General features: G+C 48.4%; 1 protein-coding gene across 1 annotated transcript in view; it reads left to right on the top strand.

The window, feature by feature from the left end:
• Window positions 1–5,649: 5,649 nt before the first annotated feature.
• Window positions 5,650–21,058, top strand: part of prima1 (proline rich membrane anchor 1) — a 33,751-nt gene continuing 18,342 nt past the window's right edge. The window contains exons 1-2 of the mRNA XM_018727282.1: window positions 5,650–6,805; window positions 8,490–8,640. Of these exons, the coding sequence (XP_018582798.1) occupies window positions 6,710–6,805; window positions 8,490–8,640 (247 nt within the window). The 5' untranslated portion in view covers window positions 5,650–6,709. The remainder of the gene's footprint in view (window positions 6,806–8,489; window positions 8,641–21,058) is intronic.

The following is a 21,058-nucleotide window of genomic DNA, read 5'->3' as shown; positions in this document are numbered from 1 at the left end:
GTTGAACTCCTGGTTCCATAACCCTCCGAAGAATCACAGTAAAGAATCACTCATACAGCCGGAATGGAAGTCTAATCCGATGCCTTGCTGTGAGCTCAAGAAGAGATACTGTACATATTAGTCGCTGGTAATGACTTAATAATGCAGCGTGCCTTTTGCATATTTCCCGTAAATTAAGATTATAGATACCTCAGCCGACCAAATAAAACCTCATAAAAGTGTCAAAGAAAATCTGATGTAACATAGTGGGGGGTGTGGTGGCAAAGCGGGTCTGGGGTTCGAGTCCCGCTTGGGGTGCCCTGTGATGGATTGGCGTCCTGTCCTGGGTGTGTCCCAACAGCCTGTGCTGCCAGGCCAGGCCCCGGCTCCGCACAACCCTCCCCGGGACAAGCCGCTTCAGCAAATGTGTGTGTGTGAGATGTAACACGTTCACTTTCTTCATGACTTACATAAACTTGTTTGCACCAACCTAGAATTTCCATTCTAAAGGCTAATAAAGACAAGATGTTCAATGTCGGATGCTGTAAACTAATTTATTGCTCATTACAAAGGAAGACTTCAAATACAGGCTGTTCCGTGTCACACTTCAGCAGGACTTACAAACACGATAAGTGTTCCCAGAGAGCGGATTAAGTACCATATCTAATATGAGCGTCGTTGTGTCATCCTCCATAGGCCTCCGCTTTCATTAAATCCACGTGTGCTACATTTGTGTACTGTGTTTTTACACCCGGTCCGACAAAGCGTCATTAAAACTGAGCTTCAATATTTCGGATTAGATTGAATCAGAAACAAAAAAAACGAGCCATTTCAGTCACGTGCTTTATTTATATCTTGCCTCCTCATACAGGTCTTAAAAAACCTTTTTATTAACCATGCTATTAATCCTCTTGAATGGAAATATATTTGAGGATGATTGCATCCAGGTTTGAAAAATTATGCATGATTTTACCAAGCATGATACAGAAGCGGTCAGAGAGCACTGTGAATAAAGGTTGATGAGGCGGACAGTCAAACAGCACCGTCAGTGGTGTCTTGGGCTCTTGGAGATGTAACACACTCATAATGGCAACGTGAGGTCTTTGCCCTGCCAGCCATTGCTCATCTTTGGGATTGCACTCCGAGGGTCTAGTAAGGGTAATCCACCAGTGCCGAAGACTTTAAGTGCCTATCGCAAGGGCCCCTGATTGAACGCAGCCACGGAATATAAGTGGATGAGCTATCAGTCAAACGTGCCTTAATGCACACTGACCCACATATCATTACTTAATCAGTTGATGTCAGTCTCAGTATTCAATGGGAACAACAGAGGTTCAGGAAACTGGTGCAAACTGCAGAACAAGCACACCCCCCCCCCCCCGCCACGTTCAGTGTTTTTAATCTGCTCTGCGGTACTCTGTACCTCTTGGCTTCCCGTGATTAAACAATATTGACTCGAGGCAGCATGCGCGGTAACAGCTCGCAATCTGCCGTGAAGAAGGTCAATGGTCTGACTTTGCGAATAGCAGATCGAAGCAGGAACACGCTGTGCTTCTCTCGCATAATGTTTAATGAGTGGTATTAAAAGCATCTCGCATGTTTCAGTTCAGTTAGACAGTACAGCACAAATCAATTGTGTGAAAAAGCATGTCACAGTCAAGGGGGGTAAGGTGGTGCAGTGGGTTGGAGCGGGTCCTGCTCTCCGGGGGGGTCTGGGGTTCGAGTCTCGCTTGGGGTGCCTTGCAATGGATGGGTGTCCTGTCCTGGGTGTGTCCCCTCCCCCTCCAGCCTTTCGCCCTGTGTTGCCGGTTTGGACTCTGGCTCCCTGTGACCCCCTATGGGGCAAGTGGTTTCAGATAGTGTGAGTGATAGTTGATGTTTTAGCACAATTCATGAGCAGGAAGAAATTCAGTTAAACACGAAAACATCCAAGACACTAACGAGACAGACAGAAGAAGGAAAAACACACCAACAAATTTTTTTAATTAATCTTCCCTGAAATAGAGCAACACCACAAATCGGTTTAATAACAAAGCATTTACTGGTTTACTCCTGTAACTGTGTTCTGCTGTAACTTCCAATCAGTCAATTGATTCCTCTTAATGCAAAGTGGTGGACTTGCAAAAAGGACAGATCTCTGGAAAATCTTTCAATAGTTAATGCCAGCTTCTGGGAACCGAATTAAATCCTTAGCCAAAACATCAACCGCAATCTGGCCAAAGGTCCTTAATGGAGCTCTTCCGCAGAATTCACCTCTCCTTATTGCACTTAATGAAGGTATAATAATTTCAACGGAGCCCCCTCTTTTGTGACAGGCTCTTTTTTTAGTCTTGTTTCCTTGGCTATGTAGGGTTAGGCATGACAGACAAAACGTAACAGTTCATGACACGCGATTCACTGCCACTCCGGTAATTTGAACGGACCTTGTCTGTGCTAATCACCTCATGACTGACGCTGTCTGATTTCATTAATAGGAAGCCTTTTTTAGTGCACTGTGCTGAAATGAAGGTCTAGTTAACGCAGCATCTCTGGGTAAGTTCAACCCTAATAAAAGTGCTCCTCGGTATATAAGTTGTCTGTTTTATATCTGAGATATGCTGTGACCTTTAAGAGTGCTGCTGCTCTTTCAATGACATTAGTTAATGCTATTTAATCGCAAGATCTTTTCGATCTAAAGCTGAAATGTTCAGAAGACTTGGGATTTCTGCTTTAATTTTAACCAACATCAAGAAATTGCAGAAATTCAGCAATTTCTAAGTAGATTTTTATTGGTGGCTGATAACACGAGCGATGCTTGAATAAAGACAGATAATAGGTTTCTGGCTGAAATGGTACTAGTATATGATCAGGTTCTTCACAGAGATGGCATGGGGGCACAGCTGTCTCACAGTGCCTGTGCGGTGCGAAAGAATGTGGGTTCGATCCTTGCTCAGTCTGTGGGCAGTTTGCATGTTCTCCCTGTATCTGCATGGTTTTCCTCTGGGTGCTCTGGTTTCCTCCCACACTCCAAGGACATGCTATTCAGGTTCACCCATAGTGTGTGAGTGATAGAGCGAGTGTGTTCTGCTGATGTATGGATGAGTGACCCAGTGTAAGTAGTGTATCCAGCAGTGTAAGTCACCTTGGTGAATAAGGTGATAACACTACATAGTGTTCATTGGAAGCTGCTTTGGAGAAAAGTGTCTGCTAAGTGAGTAAATGTAGATGATGTTAGACAGGTTTTTTTTTAAATTGAGACATTGTGGCAAGAGTTTCCACTGCCTGGATTCATGTTGCTTTGTCCTCCCAAGGAATCACAGTACCCTGTTTGTTTGCTGTTGGGCATAAACTGCTTGCGACACAAGCATCGAGTGAAATTCTGAATGTCTAGGATATACAGTGAGATAGTAATTTAAAGCACACACGCTGACTGAAGTCACGGCGAGCCGAAGCCTAACCCGGCAGCACAGGGCGCAAGGCTGGAGGGGGAGGGGACGCACCCAGGACGGGACACCAGTCCATCGCAGGGCACCCCAAGCGGGACTCAAACCCCAGAACCACCAGAGAGCACGCACAGGGCAAACCCACTGCGGCGCTGCACCACCGCACCCCCTTTCGATTGAAAGCAGACTGGACTAACTTTGCGATAAACGTTCGTAATTATAAAAGACGGTCGGCTGCAAAGCGGACGAAATCTCACCAAGGATACTGCTGAGAATGAAGGCGCAGAGGACCACAACCGGAGAACTGTTTGCCTGGGTGGGTTACAGGCCGCGGGCGTTTGACAGGGGGCCATTCTGCTTCGCGGCCACGAGTTGCCAGGAACGAGTCTCAGGCAAAAGCCTTGCGCACAACACTGACCAAAATTAGACTGGAGGTGCTTCCTCTGGCAGTCCGGCCTCATTAACATTTCCTTTTCTTCTTCGAAAACAGCAGATGGCGTGGTGCTTAATGAGCACAAGCTCGTCGCTTTAAACAGTTGATGAAGCAATTACTCTTCCTCAAAATACTAAATGAGAATTATTCATTGTCACCCTAAAGCCTAGCGGTAGAGGGGAACAAGCAAAGCCACAAAACACTGCAACTGAATCCGCTCCTGGAATGTTGACAGGCTAATTCATTGCAGTTTGGGTTCTGTTTTCTGCCTTTGTGAGTCAACAAAGGAAAATGTCATTTTTCCTCTCTGTGTTTTAGCTCAAAATAATGGGGGAGGGAGAGGTGGCTTTTAATGCTTATTTTGGAAACACTTGAAATGTAATTTGTACTGATTTAGGCAACAGTTCAATATTCAATAGCTAAGTGCACGTCTAAATTACAACAAATCATATTAGCACTGATGGACAGAAATGGAGCAATACAGTGGTCAACGGTGATGGCGGAATACAGCCATAACAAATGATCAGTCGTTGACCCATTTCTAGAAACTTGCTGCCCTTTCGAGTGGGCATACCTTAATTTAGCAGGCCTATTACTGAACTGACAAACAATTTTTCTTAATAACCTTTCCCCTCGTTTCCCTGGGTGCTACAGGAAGAAACGGAAAATGTCACTAGGTGTGCGTCACAGCGTATAAAGCTGCACATACATTCCAAACTAAGGACGAAACGCTTACGGCCAGTCTACGGCAGTGGAAGTGGACGCCAGGTTCGGCCCGTAACGCCATCCCGTACATTTATTTATTTAACGCCAATAGTACGCAACTGATGTATACACCGATACTGGGGAGCATACTTTAGCCTTTGCTGAGTACTAGAGAGGGGGGATGTGGTGGTGCAGAGGGTTTGGCCAGGTCCCATGCTCTGGTGGGTCTGGGGTTCGAGTCCCGCTTGGGGTGCCCTGCGGCGGACTGGCATCCCGTCCTGGGTGCGTCCCCTCCCCGCTCAGCTTCGCACCGTGTTGCCGGGCTAGGCTCCGGTTCACAGTGAACCTGCTTGGGACAAGCCAGTGTATGTGTAAATACTGGAGGGGACTTCTTGCCCTCTTGTTACACCACCGATCAGACCGCCAGAACCTGGGTCATCTCACCCACACTGGACCAGGGCCAGGTGGACCTCACAGAGCTAACACCTGGGCCCTAGCGGTTGTCGCTGGTTTGGACCTTCCACCGAAGAGAGCACTGTCATCCTTCCATGGTGGCCATGTTACAAAAGGAAGTGTCTCAGACTTCAGAATGATGCTCAGACTGCTCTGGGAAGCCACCGGGATCGTCTCGGATCACCGCACCGTTTCATACATTTAAGTTGGTACATTTGCTCTTTCATCCCCCGATAATTGTACATCATTTGCGTTCGAGGCGGCGACGGACGGAGCGCTGCTGACAGTCAGCGGCCCCTGTTAGTCACGGACCACTGCCACACTTGTTACGCAACTTTCCGGGCTCCTCAGTCGCGTCTTCGAGACACCTTGCCGTCATCTGCCGGCATATTACACCCTCACCCTGTTTCACTGTACAAATGCGCGTATTGACGTTACACACCTAGGCTGCGTGAGCCAAATTATAATACCGCGTAATTAGGCAGCACGTTCCCGGGGGATTTGTTTCCCCCTCCGCAGGGCTGTTTGACACTTTTTGTGTTTTCACTGAGGCACATTCTCACTGACTCACACACGCGCACACGCACACACACACACGGGAGGAGGCGAGCCCAGGGTTTCGCGGTGCGGAAGGGCAGTTTTAATGAGCGGCAGCAGCCGGGAGCGCGCTCCTCGTCCCCGAGCGAAGAAGGGATCCCGGCGGGAGATCAGCCGTTCGCACAGCGATACCGCTGCGGGTTACCCCGCTCGCATCTGTGTGTGTCTCACACTCTCCCCATCTCATCATGTTCCCGCCACGTCCAGCGCGCTTTCTGATCCGTTTCCGAGCGGTGTGAGGAGCGCGGTGCCCCTCAGCGTCCGGCGACGCGCTCGACCCCCGGCCGCGAAAAACGGACACTTAAGACGTTGCTCGGACTCAGGTCTCTCGTCAGTTCACCAAGCGCACGAACTCGGAGCACTTTGCCCGAATCGCGACATGATGTAATCCGGGTATGTCGTGTGAAATCCATAAATCCGTGCAGAACGCGGCTCTTAGAGGATTTTGATTCGCTTTTTTTCTTGGGGAGGGGGCTGTGACTGCGAGCGGACGCCCGGCGCGCTCCTCCTTCTCCGCTAACCAGGTGCGCGTGTGAACGGAGGACAGTCCGCTCGGGAGCGCGGCCCATCGGCGTCCCCGGGGGGGTCGCGCGCATTTGTTTACACTGCCATCCCGTATGTCTGGCACATTCTGAGAGCTGTCCTTCTGTACGCTGCGCTCATTTAAATATTCAGTCGCACCAACTTAGCGGCGTGGACCTGGCCGGCGGACGGAAGGTCTCGTCGCCGCCGCAAAACAAGGGACATCAGTCAGAGGAGCCCGCGAGTGGCCCGTGTGCAGAGTCTCTCCGTGGAGAAGTTGATGTCTAACGCGCAACCTCGCGTCGCTCTCTCTCACCCGACCGAGTGAACAAGTTCAGAGCAGCTCGATGAAAGCGCCTCAAAGTACCGGAGACCGCGGCGCGTCGCTCTAAGCGCTCTCCCATGCCACCGGACACGAGCATTGAGGGACGAGAATGTGGTTTACGCTCGGTGTGGAAACGCGTGTCAGCGGTCTGGTCGCCGGAGGAGCGCGCAGAGCGGAGTGAGCCGTTGCCGACGCTCGAGCTGTGCGCGTCCCCCGCCCGTTCTCCCACCGCACCGGCCGCGCTCGCAGGACAGGAGGAGGAGAGCAGCAGCGATGCTGCTCCCGCACATCGTGCCGCTGAGCTGCGCCGGCTTCTGGCCCTTCCTCTTCGGCCACTGTTTCCTCACCTCCTTCCTGCTCCTCGTGCAGGTGAGTGTCCGCGCGCCGCAAAACCGCCCGCGTCTCCCGCGCGCGCGACTCCTCCTGCTTTGAACTTTTGCTTGTTTTTCAGAGACGAACCGGGGGAGTCGTCGCTGTAATAATCGTTTGCGACGTTAAGTTAATGATTAACAGCGAGCCTGTTGTAACTTGAGGTGTTTAAAGTTTCGTGTACACTTGTACTGCTGGTTTCCCGAAGCAGTGCTGTATGTATCGTGTCTTCGAGGGGTAATTTTAAGAGTGTTGCGTGACGTGAGGTAAAGAAAAACACTGCAATTTCCACTTCGACTACTGCAATATTTCATGCTTTCTGCTAGCCTAATATTCGTAATCTAATCGTAGAAGAATATACCTGTGTACGCAGTAAGAGTGGAAAACCCAGAAAACTGTGGAGTGTCTTCGAGCTCTTTGAGCCTGAGGAGCTGTGGTACTGACACAATACTGTACTATACTGTACTGTACTCTACAGTACTGTAAGGTGGAGTGTGTGTTTTGCTCTCACAGTTTTGTCTCTAGCGTCATTTGAATCTCTCGGTTCTTGCTTATTGCCCTTACTGTGTATTTAGTATCCAGAGGAGGGGTGGAAACCCATCCGCAAAGCAGACACACTTCTCCCACTTGGGATGTGTAAGATGATCGGAGAGCTCCACATGCCGGGGTTGGGGGTGGGGGAGCTGTTTACTTGTTGAGACCCACGAGTCAATGTCATCACAAGTGACCCTGATATTCCTCCAAGGCCTGTGCCTACATGTAAATTGTCAGAGGGTTGGTGGAGCCTGATGACTACGTTTTGCACATCCGGGGCTCTCGGAGAGGGAGTTGTGATAGGTTTATGTCTCGTGGGTGGGTACAACTCTGTTTTCTTGTGTGCATTATCGCTGGGGGGGGAACCTACTACATGTAGTGTAGGGGGAAACCTTCTGTGTGTAGCCATTCCCTGTGTGGGAGCCCTGGGGCTTCTACCACAGCCTCACTCAGTTGCCCACGCTGGGCGTGTGGATCTGCGCAGCCATGCGGCAGCCCCTGGCTCAGCTGTGCAGCGCAGCTGCCAGGACCGTCCCTTGATGTTTCACTGGCCGGCTGCTCACTCTCCCTTGGGAAGAGAGCGAGGCTTGGGCGCCCACGATGCTGGTGGGCGGCCCTTCAGTGGAGAGGCCTGTGGCTCCCGGGGCTTTCAGTAGGAGGAAAATCCTCCCTCCACTGAGGCATAGTGGCCATGCTGGATCTGCAGTGGGCGGCTGGGCTTCCACTCTTCGCCCACAGCCTCACAGTGACTGTTCAGCATGCAAGGAGGGGTTTTCTCACATGGTTATTGTGAGAAGCACCTTCTTCATTACATTTTACATGTATTCATTTAGCCATTCCATTCATCTGGACCTTTGTCTAAGCTGACTTACAATGTTATGGTTAGATATCAAGTTACTTGCAGTCATTTACCCACTGATGCTGCTGGGTTTGCTTTTCTTTACTGTATCACCTTGCAGAGTGGTACTTATGCGGGAGCGGAGATTCTGACCACAGTCCTTCAACTGTAGTCGACAGCTCTAACCACTGTACTAGCTCAAAATTTCAGCTGTCATCAGCCGTCTCTAATGAAGAATTTAGTTTGGGTTTCTGCTGATGTACCTAATGTTCGCCCACATGAATCCATCGTGTCTTCCTTTCCTTGTTGCAGTGTACTCAGGGGGATCTGCAGAAGTCATGCTCACGCACCGTGGCTGCAAAGATGAATGATGCATGCCAGCTGGCATGCCAGTGTAGGCCCTATCCTCCTCTACCTCCCCCACCTCCACCACCGCCACCACCAAGGCTGCTGGTTTCCACCGGTAAGCACCCCTCCCTTCCCTTCCCAAATTCAGGTGTTAGTGGAAACATGTGGATATTTTAGAGTGCTATTTGACACAGTGTTGTGTTGCTACCCTTAGATGATCTGTAAGCGTACCCCTAACAATACTGTTAATCTAATACACAATTTAATTAAAAAAAACAGATTTTGGTTTGTCAGCTTTTACTGTCTCATCTAAGGCTCAGTGAAGTGCAGGTGTATTATGTTGGGGAGCTTTAGTGTAGGAACACCACGCTCCATGGTTCTTGGGATCAGATCACCCTTGTGATGACAGTCCAGGCAAACAGAATTAAGTGGGAGGATACTTAAATAGTGCTAATTAGACCCCCTTCTGAACCCCAAACTTAGCCATCAACCTCCTGATTCAAAGTTTTTTTTATCTTTTTTGCATGGGGGGCCATCAAGGGCATAAATTCTTTTTACACACACACACACACATTTTCAGAACCGCTTGTCCCATACGGGGTTGCGGGGAACCGGAGCCTATCCGGTAACACAGGGCGGAAGGCCGGAGGGGGAGGGGACACACCCAGGACGGGTAAATTCTTTTTAGTTCTGTGAAATTACTGCAACAACTGAAACAAATATCAGAGGCAAGATGGAAATATCAGCCATAACTGAACTGTCTAAACTGTCTCAGCAGGCATTAACAAGGTCCCTTGAGGAATAATGAGTACTGCCTTGAAATACAGGCCAGTTATTGCTCGCAGTGCATTCAATCAACTTTACTGCTAAATTTTCTTAGAAGCTCTCATTTTGGGGGCCTGCACATTTTACACGCTGGTGTCTTTATGGGGAAATTCTTTAATCAATATGTCCAGAATAAATGTGCACCCTTTGGAAATATGATTACTAGTTTTAGCTGTTGTGTTTTGTCTGTGATGAGTTTTGTAGATCTTTGATGGAATACTCTGTCCTCAGTAGCGGTATTCAGTGTATTCCAGGGTGTTTTTTCCCGGGAATTTTGCCAGTTCTTTTTGCTTTTTGGACTCATATCATCTTGTAGTTAAATAATTCTCAAATATTCCCAAGTAAAGTAGACATATTGTCTCCTCATGGTGTTGCTTTTCAGCCCACATTTATGTTCCACCACAAAAGAGAGTCTCTCATCGCATACAGACCATATTGCCTTATTTTTGGGAATTTAACTGTTTACACTTGCTCAGCTGATTCAGACATAGCCTTTGTAACCTACAACTTAAAATTCTTTAATGTGCTTATGCTGTTGTCAATTTACTAAAACAAGTCTTATTCTGTGAAATTCCTGTCTGACCCATAGAGCAGTAATTCATCAATTCAGTTGCCAATATATGATATAAAGTCCAGTTCCTAAATTACTACACCCCATCCATCGTCAACAACCACTTGTTCCAAGCGGGGTTGCGGTGAGCTGGAGCCTTACCTGGTAACACAGGGCGCAAGGCTGAAGTGGGAGGGGACACATCCAGGATGGGACACCAGTCCATCACAAGGCATCCCAAGCAAGGCTCAAACCCCAGGCCTGCCACACAGTGGGTACTGGTTGAACCCTCCACGCCACCACATCTTGCTACACACTGCTTTGCTTAAAATGGTACAAACTGTGGAAAAACAGTCTCATTTAACTAAAGGTTTCAGAAAAAAAGGTTAAAATATTCAGAATTTAGTCTTAGTTCCAGATATAATTTGAAATTGCTGAGGATGAAACTGAAGGAATATGAAGAGTAGTGAAGTCTGGAGGGTAGTTTTTCCGTTTTGAGCAGTCCATGTGCATAGCCCCTGGGACTGAATTAAGTGCTAAGTCCCCTGGTCTTAAAAATAACTTATGAATATGCATGGGAGCTGGGAACCATGAAAGAGCCCACACCTATCTACAAGGAGGGAATGATAAAATTTTTAAATGAGCAAAGTAGGCAGACATTGTCCCTATTCTTAAAAACTGACTCAGTCCCACCAAGTGAGAGAGCCTTATCACAATTAAATGACTCCTTAGCCTGACTGCATTAAATCCTACAGCCGTTGACAAAACTGCGGATTAAAAGTGAGTTTTGGTTCGTTGGCGGTGCTTTTAATATTCGACGTGGCTTTTTTGACTTGTCGGATTGGAAAGGACGTGTCCTGATTTGTGGCCGGCCTTACTATGCTCAGTGTGGGAGTTTATCCCATGGCATTATCACATGAGCCTCTCCTGCACTTTGCTCAATAGAAGTAAAGCCGATATTGGTTTCTACCGGTGCAATGTCTGTCCATTGAGTCCCCCTCCATGTCCGATGATTCTGGCACTTGTAGGGGAGACGGACGGCACAAACATCCCTGCCTGGAATGGTTCAGAAATAGCAGAATGTCCGCTTTTGTCAGGCACTGACAGAATCTGTGCACTGTGTTATTGTTTCGAGAGGGGAGCCTGGATTGGCTGGCAGGCTCCAGGAGTGGATGGCACAGTGCCAGGCCTAAGAGTGAGGGCCAGCCATGCGGCTTTGCACACGCACCCTCTGTGCTGCAGGGCGCACACAGTCCTTTAAGCAGCCCTGCACGGTATCATACAGCCAATTGCAGTGGCGTCACTGTTGACCTCAGCTCTGTCTGAGACAGAAAGGCAGACAGAGTGAGAGAAAACAGCAGAGAGAGCACTTAGGACTCAGATTGCAAGGTGTGAGCATAGATGTTTCAGAGCCCCAGGTGGCCCTGTGACTCGGTTGAATAAGGCACCATGTGGCATTTAACCGTTTGACCCAATTGCTCCATCAATGAGCAACTGATCTAAAGCAGCCAAGACCCTTTCCTGGGCGAGCAGACCAGATAAAATCAGCTGAAGAGTGCATTAACAATATATGAGGGAAAAACTGTTAGGTGGGGGTGAGGTGGGCCTTAGTGAATCCTCCCTCCAAAGACTTCCATTAAGAGTGCCATTATAAGTATTTTTTTTAGTGGGGTACTGATACCATGTAACATTTATACAAAAAAGCAGTGGATGTTATAGAGAACTGAAACACCATAGATAATATTAATGAACTGATAGTCCTCTTGATACTTTCTCTGAAGTCACCCCCTGTGCAGAATGATCAATTTTTTAATATATTCTAATCTACTTTTTTTAAATATTCTATCTCAGCTCATTTTTAAACCATTACATTGATAGCTGTAAAGTTACTGGCAAATATCTTTAATACTTTTATGTACCAGACAGTATGCTATTTTTAGCTATTTTTATATTTAGCAGCTGTTTTCCAGATTTCTACCCACTCCCATCTTCCCAGTAATTACCTTTACAAAATCTTAGTGACATATTTTAATCTCTTTTTGTGGGCTGCTTTTATGCTATTTTTTCATATGGTGACAAGAATCTAAAAATACTGTCTGATTTATTTTCAAAGCCTGTGCTAAAACTGTACAGTCATCCTTTTTTTCCCGGAGTTTGTTTTCATTTTTAATAATGTGTGGTCTGTCTTGTTGACAAAGCCTTCAGTAATAGTGGATACACGGCGCATTAATGTGGCGGCCCGTGGTTTGATATGACGGGTCCTTTTCTTTCACTCGTCAGCCTGCCTCCCTGAGGGCCGCTGGGATGACGGCCTGTCCTTTCACACGCCAGCTGAAACGTACAAGAAGCTGCTCCTCTTCTGAAGATGGAATTTATTTTGTCATGGATTCATGTGAAAAAAGCAACAACCAGACCCTTACATGCTTTTAAAGACATCCAAACACATTTGGCAGATAATCACTCATGACTAAGCTGAAGTTGGAGCTGAGCAGTAAAAATGATTGTTTTTATTAATTTTGTCTCACAATGTGAGCAGTCATCTAATCAAAAGTTAACATAAGTAGGTTATTTGTAAATACTAGGTGTAAGATGACTGGAGGTTCACTTAGAGTGGGATTTATGGTCCTTCATGCATCAGTTCACATACTAGCTTACTATCTGATGACTCTGGAGCATAATTTTTGGGTGTTTAATCATCAAGCGAGATATACATTGAAGTCGGTGTCCCTAAGAAGTGTCTGTGTTTCTTCTTTAAGTGCTTCCAGCCCAATCTGCTTTCACAACGTGGTCTTCATCCTAATGCATTACTATACTGTACTACAATAGCCAGTAATATTAGTTACATGAGTGATCCTTACATTGTGACTCCTTAGAGTTGCAAACCCAGAATAGCTGAGCAAAGAGTTCTTAGTGCTGTGATGGATTGTACAGTAGGTAGTAGTCTCTGCTGTACCAGGATTTTTGCAGCCTCGCCCACCTGATCATTCCAGTGCCTTTCCAACTGGTCAACATCAGGAAGCAGACTGACAGCATGATACAACAGATTGGGGTATCACTTCGTACTGAGCAAGTATGGAACCTCATAAACAAAGCATTTGCCTATCATATGGGCAGCAGGTAGCGTGGCACAGGCTGTCTTGTACTGCCTCTACTACCTTGTACTCAAAGGGCCCAAGTTTGAAAACCACCTCCTGCTGTAGTACCTTTGAGCGTGGTATTTACCATAAATTCTCCCAGTAAAAAGTACCCTGCTGTATAAATGATTAAGTCATTGTAAGCACCTTAATATTGTACATCACTTTGGAGAAACGATTCACCAAAGTAAATAAGTGTAAATCTAGATTATCATCAATAAACATAAAGTCACTGTTACAGTGATAGACTTTTGCAGTGAGCTAGAACACCAGTTAGACTAACTTGACTTGTACATTGTGTTCAGTAAAAGTATCCACATAGAGCCTATTTTCTATAAAGCTGAAGAAGATGAGTTACAAATATAGTGTGCTGAGTACTTTCATGTTGTTAATAGCCTTAGTCTTATAGCTGGTTTTTTCTGTTTTACTTCTTCTGGTTCTCATCTCCCAGCATTTGAGCACTTTGAAATGCAGGAGTTGCATGTTGTTGGAGATGGCAGACTTGAACCGTAAGAGTTGGTACTTCCTTGTTAGCTGAAAAACAAATGGCTACAAGTGTTTAGGTTTTAAGCTGAATTAAGAGAATAGCATAAACGTTGCATTCTCACTGCTTCCCATGACCCCAAGACTTTCCTACTCTACTCAGCAAGTCCCTCAATGTAAATGCAGAGCAGAGGGGCTACAGATTTTCCATTGTAATGTAACGACTTTATCCAGGGAAAAACAATCAGGATGTTTATTTTAGGTTAGCCTTCATCTTGACCGCATGGCCAATGAAATCACTAGTGTTTCGGCCTCATTAGTCACTTATTTTTCCATTGATGGCTTTGGAAGGCAGATCCCCTAAAAGGGCCTTCATCATTTAATTTGGCTCGTTGTGTCTCGGGCTCCAGCCCACGCTGCTCATTTGAGCGAATGACCTTTATCAGATGTGAAGGGAGCTTGCAGAGGCCTGTTTGGCTCCTTGTCTCCAGCAATCCTCAGCCTTCCTTCTGCCTTAATATGATCCTGGCTAAAGCAGACATAAATATCCTTGGGCTTTAAATATTCAGCGTGCAGTAGATTGATTTTTTTTTTTTTTTTTAAATCTGCTCCGGATGTAATTGCTGGAAAATAACTGATCCAGTTTGTTTTTTCAAAATGACTCCTCCCTATTATTTCTTTTGAGCTTTTCACTGCCCCCACCTTCCTCTCCCCACAACAGATTGCCTTGAGCAATCAATTTTTGTACTCTGGAGGCTCCTTGACAACTGCGGTGATCATGGGCTGTGATTTGGGCAGGGTGGGTGGGGCAGAGAGCCATAGTAGCTCAAACTCTGCATTTCAGGATTTTCTTGATGAGGTCCGCTGCTATCTGATCACTCTTCCTTGATTGGTTTGCTTCAAGCCAAATGACAGTTCTAGCCTCACAGGAGCCTTGCACTTTTGTATCATAAGGCAGCCCCTTGTGCTCTTCTGTACCTCAATTCCAAATGCCACCGTGGAAGGGAAGTGGGGATTTGCCATTGAGCCCTGGCCATAGTGGGAATGGCAAGGGCCCGTCACCATGCTGGAGAGCTGTGGCATATGGCAGGTGTGGCACTAATGAAGTGTGGCAGCAACCACAGTGGAAGGGCACACCACAGTAACAACACTGCTTGGGCCTGCCATCACTTTCATTAAAGGGGGATTACAGAGTAGTGGCAGGGCTTTCATGAACTAATCTTTGTAGATCTCTCCTGCTGCCTGGCTCCACAGCATCACCTGAGAGGATGGAACGGCTGGCTTTTTTCCAGTTTACATCCCTTTTTCTCCTTTGCTTAGTTTCATGATAATTATGGTGCCTGGTCTATTTCCCACCCTACTGAACAGGCAGTAATGTATTTTCTTAACATAAATGATACAGATAATTGCACCAGGGTTAGGTGCAGACAGATGTGTCTGCCGTTGTTGAGGAAAGCCCAGCAGTCACCAGCCATGCCTGTATACTTCAGCATCCACACCCTGGTGCTGCCATGGTAACCTCACTAATAGCTCACCTTTTTAATCACTGAACTTATAAAGATTACGCTCCTGTAACCAATTTACAAATGATACAAACATGAATGTTGGTATGCATGTAAAAGAATGGTGATGGTGCGGCTTCCAGGACCTAAAACCATGGTTTTCTGTCACCAGCCTCTTGTATTTCCTTGTCTCACTTTGTTCAGAGTATTTAGAACCAGGTAAGTACCAAAGAGCTCAAATGCCCCTTTTAAAGAACTAAGCAAGAAGGCCCAGCATGGAATTGGATTTAATTCCTAATACTTCTTGACCAAAGAGCTCAATTATTAGTTATTTTGTACTTTTTATTAGTAAGTGTCTTTTCAGGCCGAAGTATTGAGTTGTCTTTAAATCTCTTGCCATCAGTTCTTCACCTGTTATCAGTTTGGAAGCACACTCTAAGAGACTAGTAAATACATTAACCTCTAGTGCAGGTACGAAAACAGCTTTTTATAATAGACACCCTAATTCACTGAGGTTGTGGTTATGGTCTAATGCAGCTTGGTATTCCTGCTTCCTGTTAATGACATTCTTCCTGCTGTTCCCTCTTCACGCCTTTGGTTAAACTAAGCTGGCAGATCTAAGAAAATGCATCTGTCCAGATGGCATTCTGTAAAATACATGGTGGGGTTGTGATTCTTTGTGGTGCCTGACTGATTGCACCACATCAAAGATTTTATCCAATTATCTCCTAAGTGTTTACTGTGCAGCTAATGACGTCAGTTTCGGTGAGCTTGAATTTGATAAATAAGCCTTATTTTTAGTGTTCAAATGCAGAAAAATAATTTATAAGGGCTGTGCCAGGCGTTGGCACATTTCTGTGGCGGAATGTCTTTGCAGCAGCCATGATGACAATGAACAACACAGGGGAGAATCCATATGGTTTTAAGTGGTGATCTGTGAAATATGAACTCCAGCAGTGGATGGACTTCTTGTAAGATTCAAAGGGACTCAGCATGAGGATGAGCATCAGATTTCTTGTCAGGCAAAGGACGAGTGAAAAAGCCCCATAAACGTCTTTGGTTTGTTACAGTTTAAAACCTATCTTTCTGTTTTAGTTCATAAAACTATTTTATTGTGTTGTTTATCTTAGCTCAAACATTTTCACCCTGTGTTTAACCAATAAATTTATATGTAGTGCCTGTAAAATAAAAATTAATTTGGTATGAAATGAGAAATTTTTTTGATGTTTGGCTTTGTCATTGCCGCCAGGCAGAACAGAGCGACGAACTCAAGAGCAGTGCTCGTTCTCGTTTTATTGAGCCAAGGGGTCAGGCAAAAGAGTAGTCAGAGAACAGGCGAGGGTCAGGCGATCAGCAAATGGGGTCCAAAAGGAGTAACAACAATTGTCATCAGGAAAGCCAGGCAAAAGATCAGAAAAATCAGGGAAGCAAGCATGAGGGAAACAGGACACAAGTTGAACACGGAGCACAGCGGTTGCTCTTTGCAGAGGTTCCACAAAGAAGAGCTTCCAGGTCTGCCTTTTATCTGGTGTTCCCCCGACTGCCCCCCCCGCCCTACGCTGAGAAGGAGGGCGTCCCCGGGAATGAGGCCCCGGTCGCTCCGGATGGTCCCTGTGGAAAGCAGCGATTAGCTCAGGGTCCAGAATGTCATAAGCGCTCACCCAGGATTGTTCCTCCAGGCTGTAGCCCTCCCAATCGACCAGGTACTGCAGCACCCTACGCTGACATCAGGAGTCCAGCAAGGCCCTGATGTTGTACACAGTATCCCCCTTGACTTGCACCGGAGGGGACAGAGAACCCAAGGTGGTCAGCTGGAGGAGAGAGGTCCCACAAGGCTTAAGGAGGGACACGTGGGAGTTTGTATGTGACCGGCGTGATCCAGCGAAGGACCCTATACAGGCCAATGTACCTTGGCCACAGCTTTCTCGAGGGGAGACGCAACCAGAAACCCCAGGTAGAGAGCCAGACACGTTGCCTGGGCACAAAGGACAGGGTCCGTCGATGGAGGTCAGCCTGCTGCTTGTACCGCTCTGTGCTTGCCCGGAGGTGGTCTGGAACGGACCGCCATGTCTCACTGCTGTCTCGATGCCAGTCCTCCATTGCTGGGACCTGGCTAGGAGGGCTCTGCCACAGGAATAAAGCTGGCTGATACCCCAGTACACACTGAAAGGGGGAAGCCCAGTGGCAGTGTGGGACAATGCATTGAGTGTATATTTGGCCCAGAGCAGGTACCGGGCCCACTGTTGTTTCTGGGCACAATTTGTGCACAGGTATTGTGCGATGTCCTGTTGAAGGCGTTCAGCTTGGCCATTGGTCTGAAGGTGGTATCCAGAGGTAAGGCTCACCTTGACTCCCAAATGTTCTCGGAAGGCCCTCCACAACCGCAAGGTGAACTAAGGTCCCCGGTCCGAAATGATATCCTTGGGCAACCCGAACAGCTGAAACACCTGGTGAAATGGGACCTTGGCCGTCTCCAAGGCAGTCGGCAGCTTGGGGAGAAGGATCAGGGGGCAGGCCGTCGAGATACGGTTCACTAATGTGAGAACCACGGTCTTACCATCAGACGCAGGGAGATCCACCAGGAAGTCGATCGCTACATGTGACCATGGACGTGGCAGGGGTTCCAGGAAGCCCGCAGGCTTCAGAGTCAGGGACCAGGCCTGGGAACATGTAGCACAGGCCTCCACATATTCCCTGACGTCCTCGGACATGGAGGGCCACCAGAATCGCATTTGCAAAAGAGACAGAGTCTGCCAGATGCCTGGGTGTCTGGAGGTGGGGGAGTCATGTGCCCACTGCAACAGCACAGACCGCATTTGGGTGGGCATGTATTCCTTCCTATCAGGTTTGCCCAGTGGAGCCGTTTGAGGCTTGGGCTGTCTGTAGCTCCTGGAAAAACTGCCAGGGCACTGGGGCGACCAAGCACCCTTTGAGAAGGATGCGCTCTGGGGTTTCCGGTGCGGACTCATGGTCGTGGGTTTGGGACAGGGCGTCGGCCTTGGTGTTTTGGACCCCGGCCTGTATGAGACCGTGAACCGGGTGAAAAACAAGGCCCAGCAAGCCTGGTGGTTATTAAGCCAGCGGGCCTTTTCCAGATACTCAAGGTTGTGGTGGTTTGTCAACACTAGGAAGGGGTGGACCACACCCTCGAGCCAGTGCTGCTATTCCTCAAGCGCCAGCTTCATGGCCAGGAGTTCTCGATTCCCAATGTTGTAATTGCGTTCAGCTGATGAAAGTTTACGGGAGAAGTAGGAACAGGAGTAGAGTTTTGGTGGGCTCCCCTGCCTTTGGGAAAAAGCAACCCCTACTCCCATGAGTGAGGTATCCACCTCAATCACGAATGGCAGGGAGGGGTTGGGGTGTTTCAGCACCGGAGCAGAGGTGAAGCAAGCCTTCAAGACCCAGAACACCCCTCTGCAGCTTCACTCCAGAGCAACTGGGGGCCTTTGGTTGTGGTGAGCGCAGTAAGGGCGGTTGCAAAGGTGCTGAAACTACGAATAAAACGTTGATAGAAATTCACAAACCCCAGGAAGCGTTGGAGTGCCTTCACTGTGGTTGGTCTTGACCAGTTTGTCATGGTGCTAACTTCCTGGGGGTCCATGGCAACCCTCTCTGCACTCAGAATGTAGCCCGGGAAGGACACCTGTCGCTGATGAAACAAGCACTTCTCCCATTTGACATAGAGTTGGTGGGGAAGAGCCAACGCAGGACAGCCTGTACCTGATTGATGTGTTCCTTTCAGGTCTGAGAGAAGATCAGGATGTTGCCCAGGTAGACCAGCACAAACTGGTTGATGAAATCCCTGAGGATGTGATTCACGAAAGCCTGGAAGACTGAGGGAGCATTAGATAGACCAAACGGTATAACCCGATATTCATAATGACCCAGGGAGGTGCCAAATACTGTTTTCCACTCGTCCTCCTGGTAGATACGAATGAAGTTATACGCACTTCTAAGGTCTAATTTAGTAAATATGGTTGCCCCGTGGATCCTCTCCAAGGTGGCGGTGATAAGGGGCAATGGGTGTGGGTACCAGACCGTGATGGCGTTCAACCCCCGAAAGTCAATGCAGGGGCGCAGACCTCCGTCCTTCTTACCAACAAAAAAGAACCCAGCGGAGGCATGTGATGTGGAGGGCCTTATGATTCCCAGGTTCAGGGCCTCGGTGATGTACTCCTCCATGGCCTTCTGTTTGGGTAGGAACAAGGGATCAAGAGATACACACGGCCCTATGGCGTAGTGGTCCCAGGCAGGAGGTCAATCAGACAGTCCCAGGGCCTATGACAGTGGGAGCTCAACTGCTCAGGCCTTGCTGAAGACTTCATGGAGGTCCCTGTACTCCCGTGGAACCTTCACTGGGGGGAGCCCTGCCACCCCCTCTACCGACGTAGCGCGACACTGAAGCAGCAAACAGGAGTGCGAACATCGGTCACTCGATGACACCAGTTCCCTCGTACTCCACTGGAACACCGGGTCATGTCGGACCAACCAGGGGAAACCAAGGATAACTGGGGTGTCTGGGGCCCGAATCAGAGAAAAGACCAGGTCCTCATGGTGACATGCCCCAATCATGACCCGGAGAGCCTCTGTGCAACGGTCAACCACTCCTGAGTCCAAGGGCTGGCCATCCGGGGTGCTGACTCATAACGTAAAGTCACAGTCTTGGCCCGGGATGTGGTTTGCTCGATTGAACTCTTATGTCCATGAAACAGCCGGCTGCCCCAGAGTCTACCAAAGCGCGGGTATCCAGTTGGTTCCCTTCCCAGGCTATGTCTATAGGTACTGTGAGTTTCCCGGACCTACCCCAGGGACTCACCTGTGATCCTGGACAGGTTCCTCATGGGGTCCACATTGGGCAGGCCTAGCGAAAGTGGTCTGGAGCACCGCAGTAGACATACAGGTGATCCTGGATGCCGACACCGTCTCTCCTTGGGGTCCAATCTGCCCTGCCTGAGTTGCATTGGTTCCAGTTCTTTGTCTTGGGAAGCGAGGGCTGGAGCAGCCGTCCACCGTCATGGGGTATGGTCCCGGGCGAGGTTGTCCGCCGTCCCCACCATCTCCACAAAGCGGTCGAATGTCCACTCCTCCTCACGCTACACCAGCTCAGCCTGGAGCCAGGGCTGGAATTCATTCCGGAAGCTGGCCAGGAGGGATGCGGTGTTCCATCCGCTCTGTTCTGCCAGTGACCGGAATTCTAGGGCATACTCGACCACGGTCCAAGTGCCCTGTTGCAAGCGCAAGGGATAAACGCTGGCTGCGCAGCTGGAGAGTTGGTAATTGAACACCGCCTTGAATTTCTTCCAGAAGGCAGCATAAGTGGTCTTTGTGCGCGTGCCCCAACCCACCGTTACCCAAGTGCGAGCTAGCTGGCGCACGCGCACAAAGCCCCCAGGAAAGCCATCTTGGCCTCATCGTTTTGATACATGTGAGGAGAACAGATGAAGACTAACTCACACTGCATCAGGAACCCTTTGCAGTGATCTGGTGACCCATCGTAGCAAACAGGGGTGCCAATGTGGGGTTCTGGATGTGGGGTGGTCGGGGGTGCAGGCAAAACACCTCCCTCTGATGGTGTCTCTTCAGCTTCCTCCACGGTCTGAAGGAGTCCACTGGCCCGGAGATCAACCCGTTGAGCGTCTCCTCAATACGCCTGAGGGACTGGTCATGGGCTCCTAGGAGGGTGCCCTGCAACGCCAAGGTGCTGCACATTTGGGCGAACTCTGCTGAGTCTGTATGAGAGCCGGAACCTTCTGTCATTGCTGTCGGGGAGAACAGAGTGACGAACTCAAGAGCAGTGCTCGTTTTCGTTTTACTGAGTCCTGCTTGGGGTGCCTTGCGACGGACCGGCGTCCCGTCCTGGATGTGTCCCCTCCCCCTCCGGCCTTACGCCCTGTGTTGCCGGGTAGGCTCCGGCTCCCTGCAACCCCGCATGGGACAAGCGGTTCAGAAAATGTGTTTGTGTGTGTGTGTGTGTGTAAACCAAGAGATCAGGCAAAAGACTAGTCAGAGAACAGGCAAGGGTAAGGAGATCAGCAAATG

The sequence above is a fragment of the Scleropages formosus genome, chromosome 15 (genome assembly GCF_900964775.1).
Source record: "Scleropages formosus chromosome 15, fSclFor1.1, whole genome shotgun sequence".
Lineage (NCBI taxonomy): Eukaryota > Metazoa > Chordata > Actinopteri > Osteoglossiformes > Osteoglossidae > Scleropages > Scleropages formosus.
Note: the sequence above shows the minus strand (reverse complement) of the source record. Positions and strands in the feature narration are given on the sequence as shown.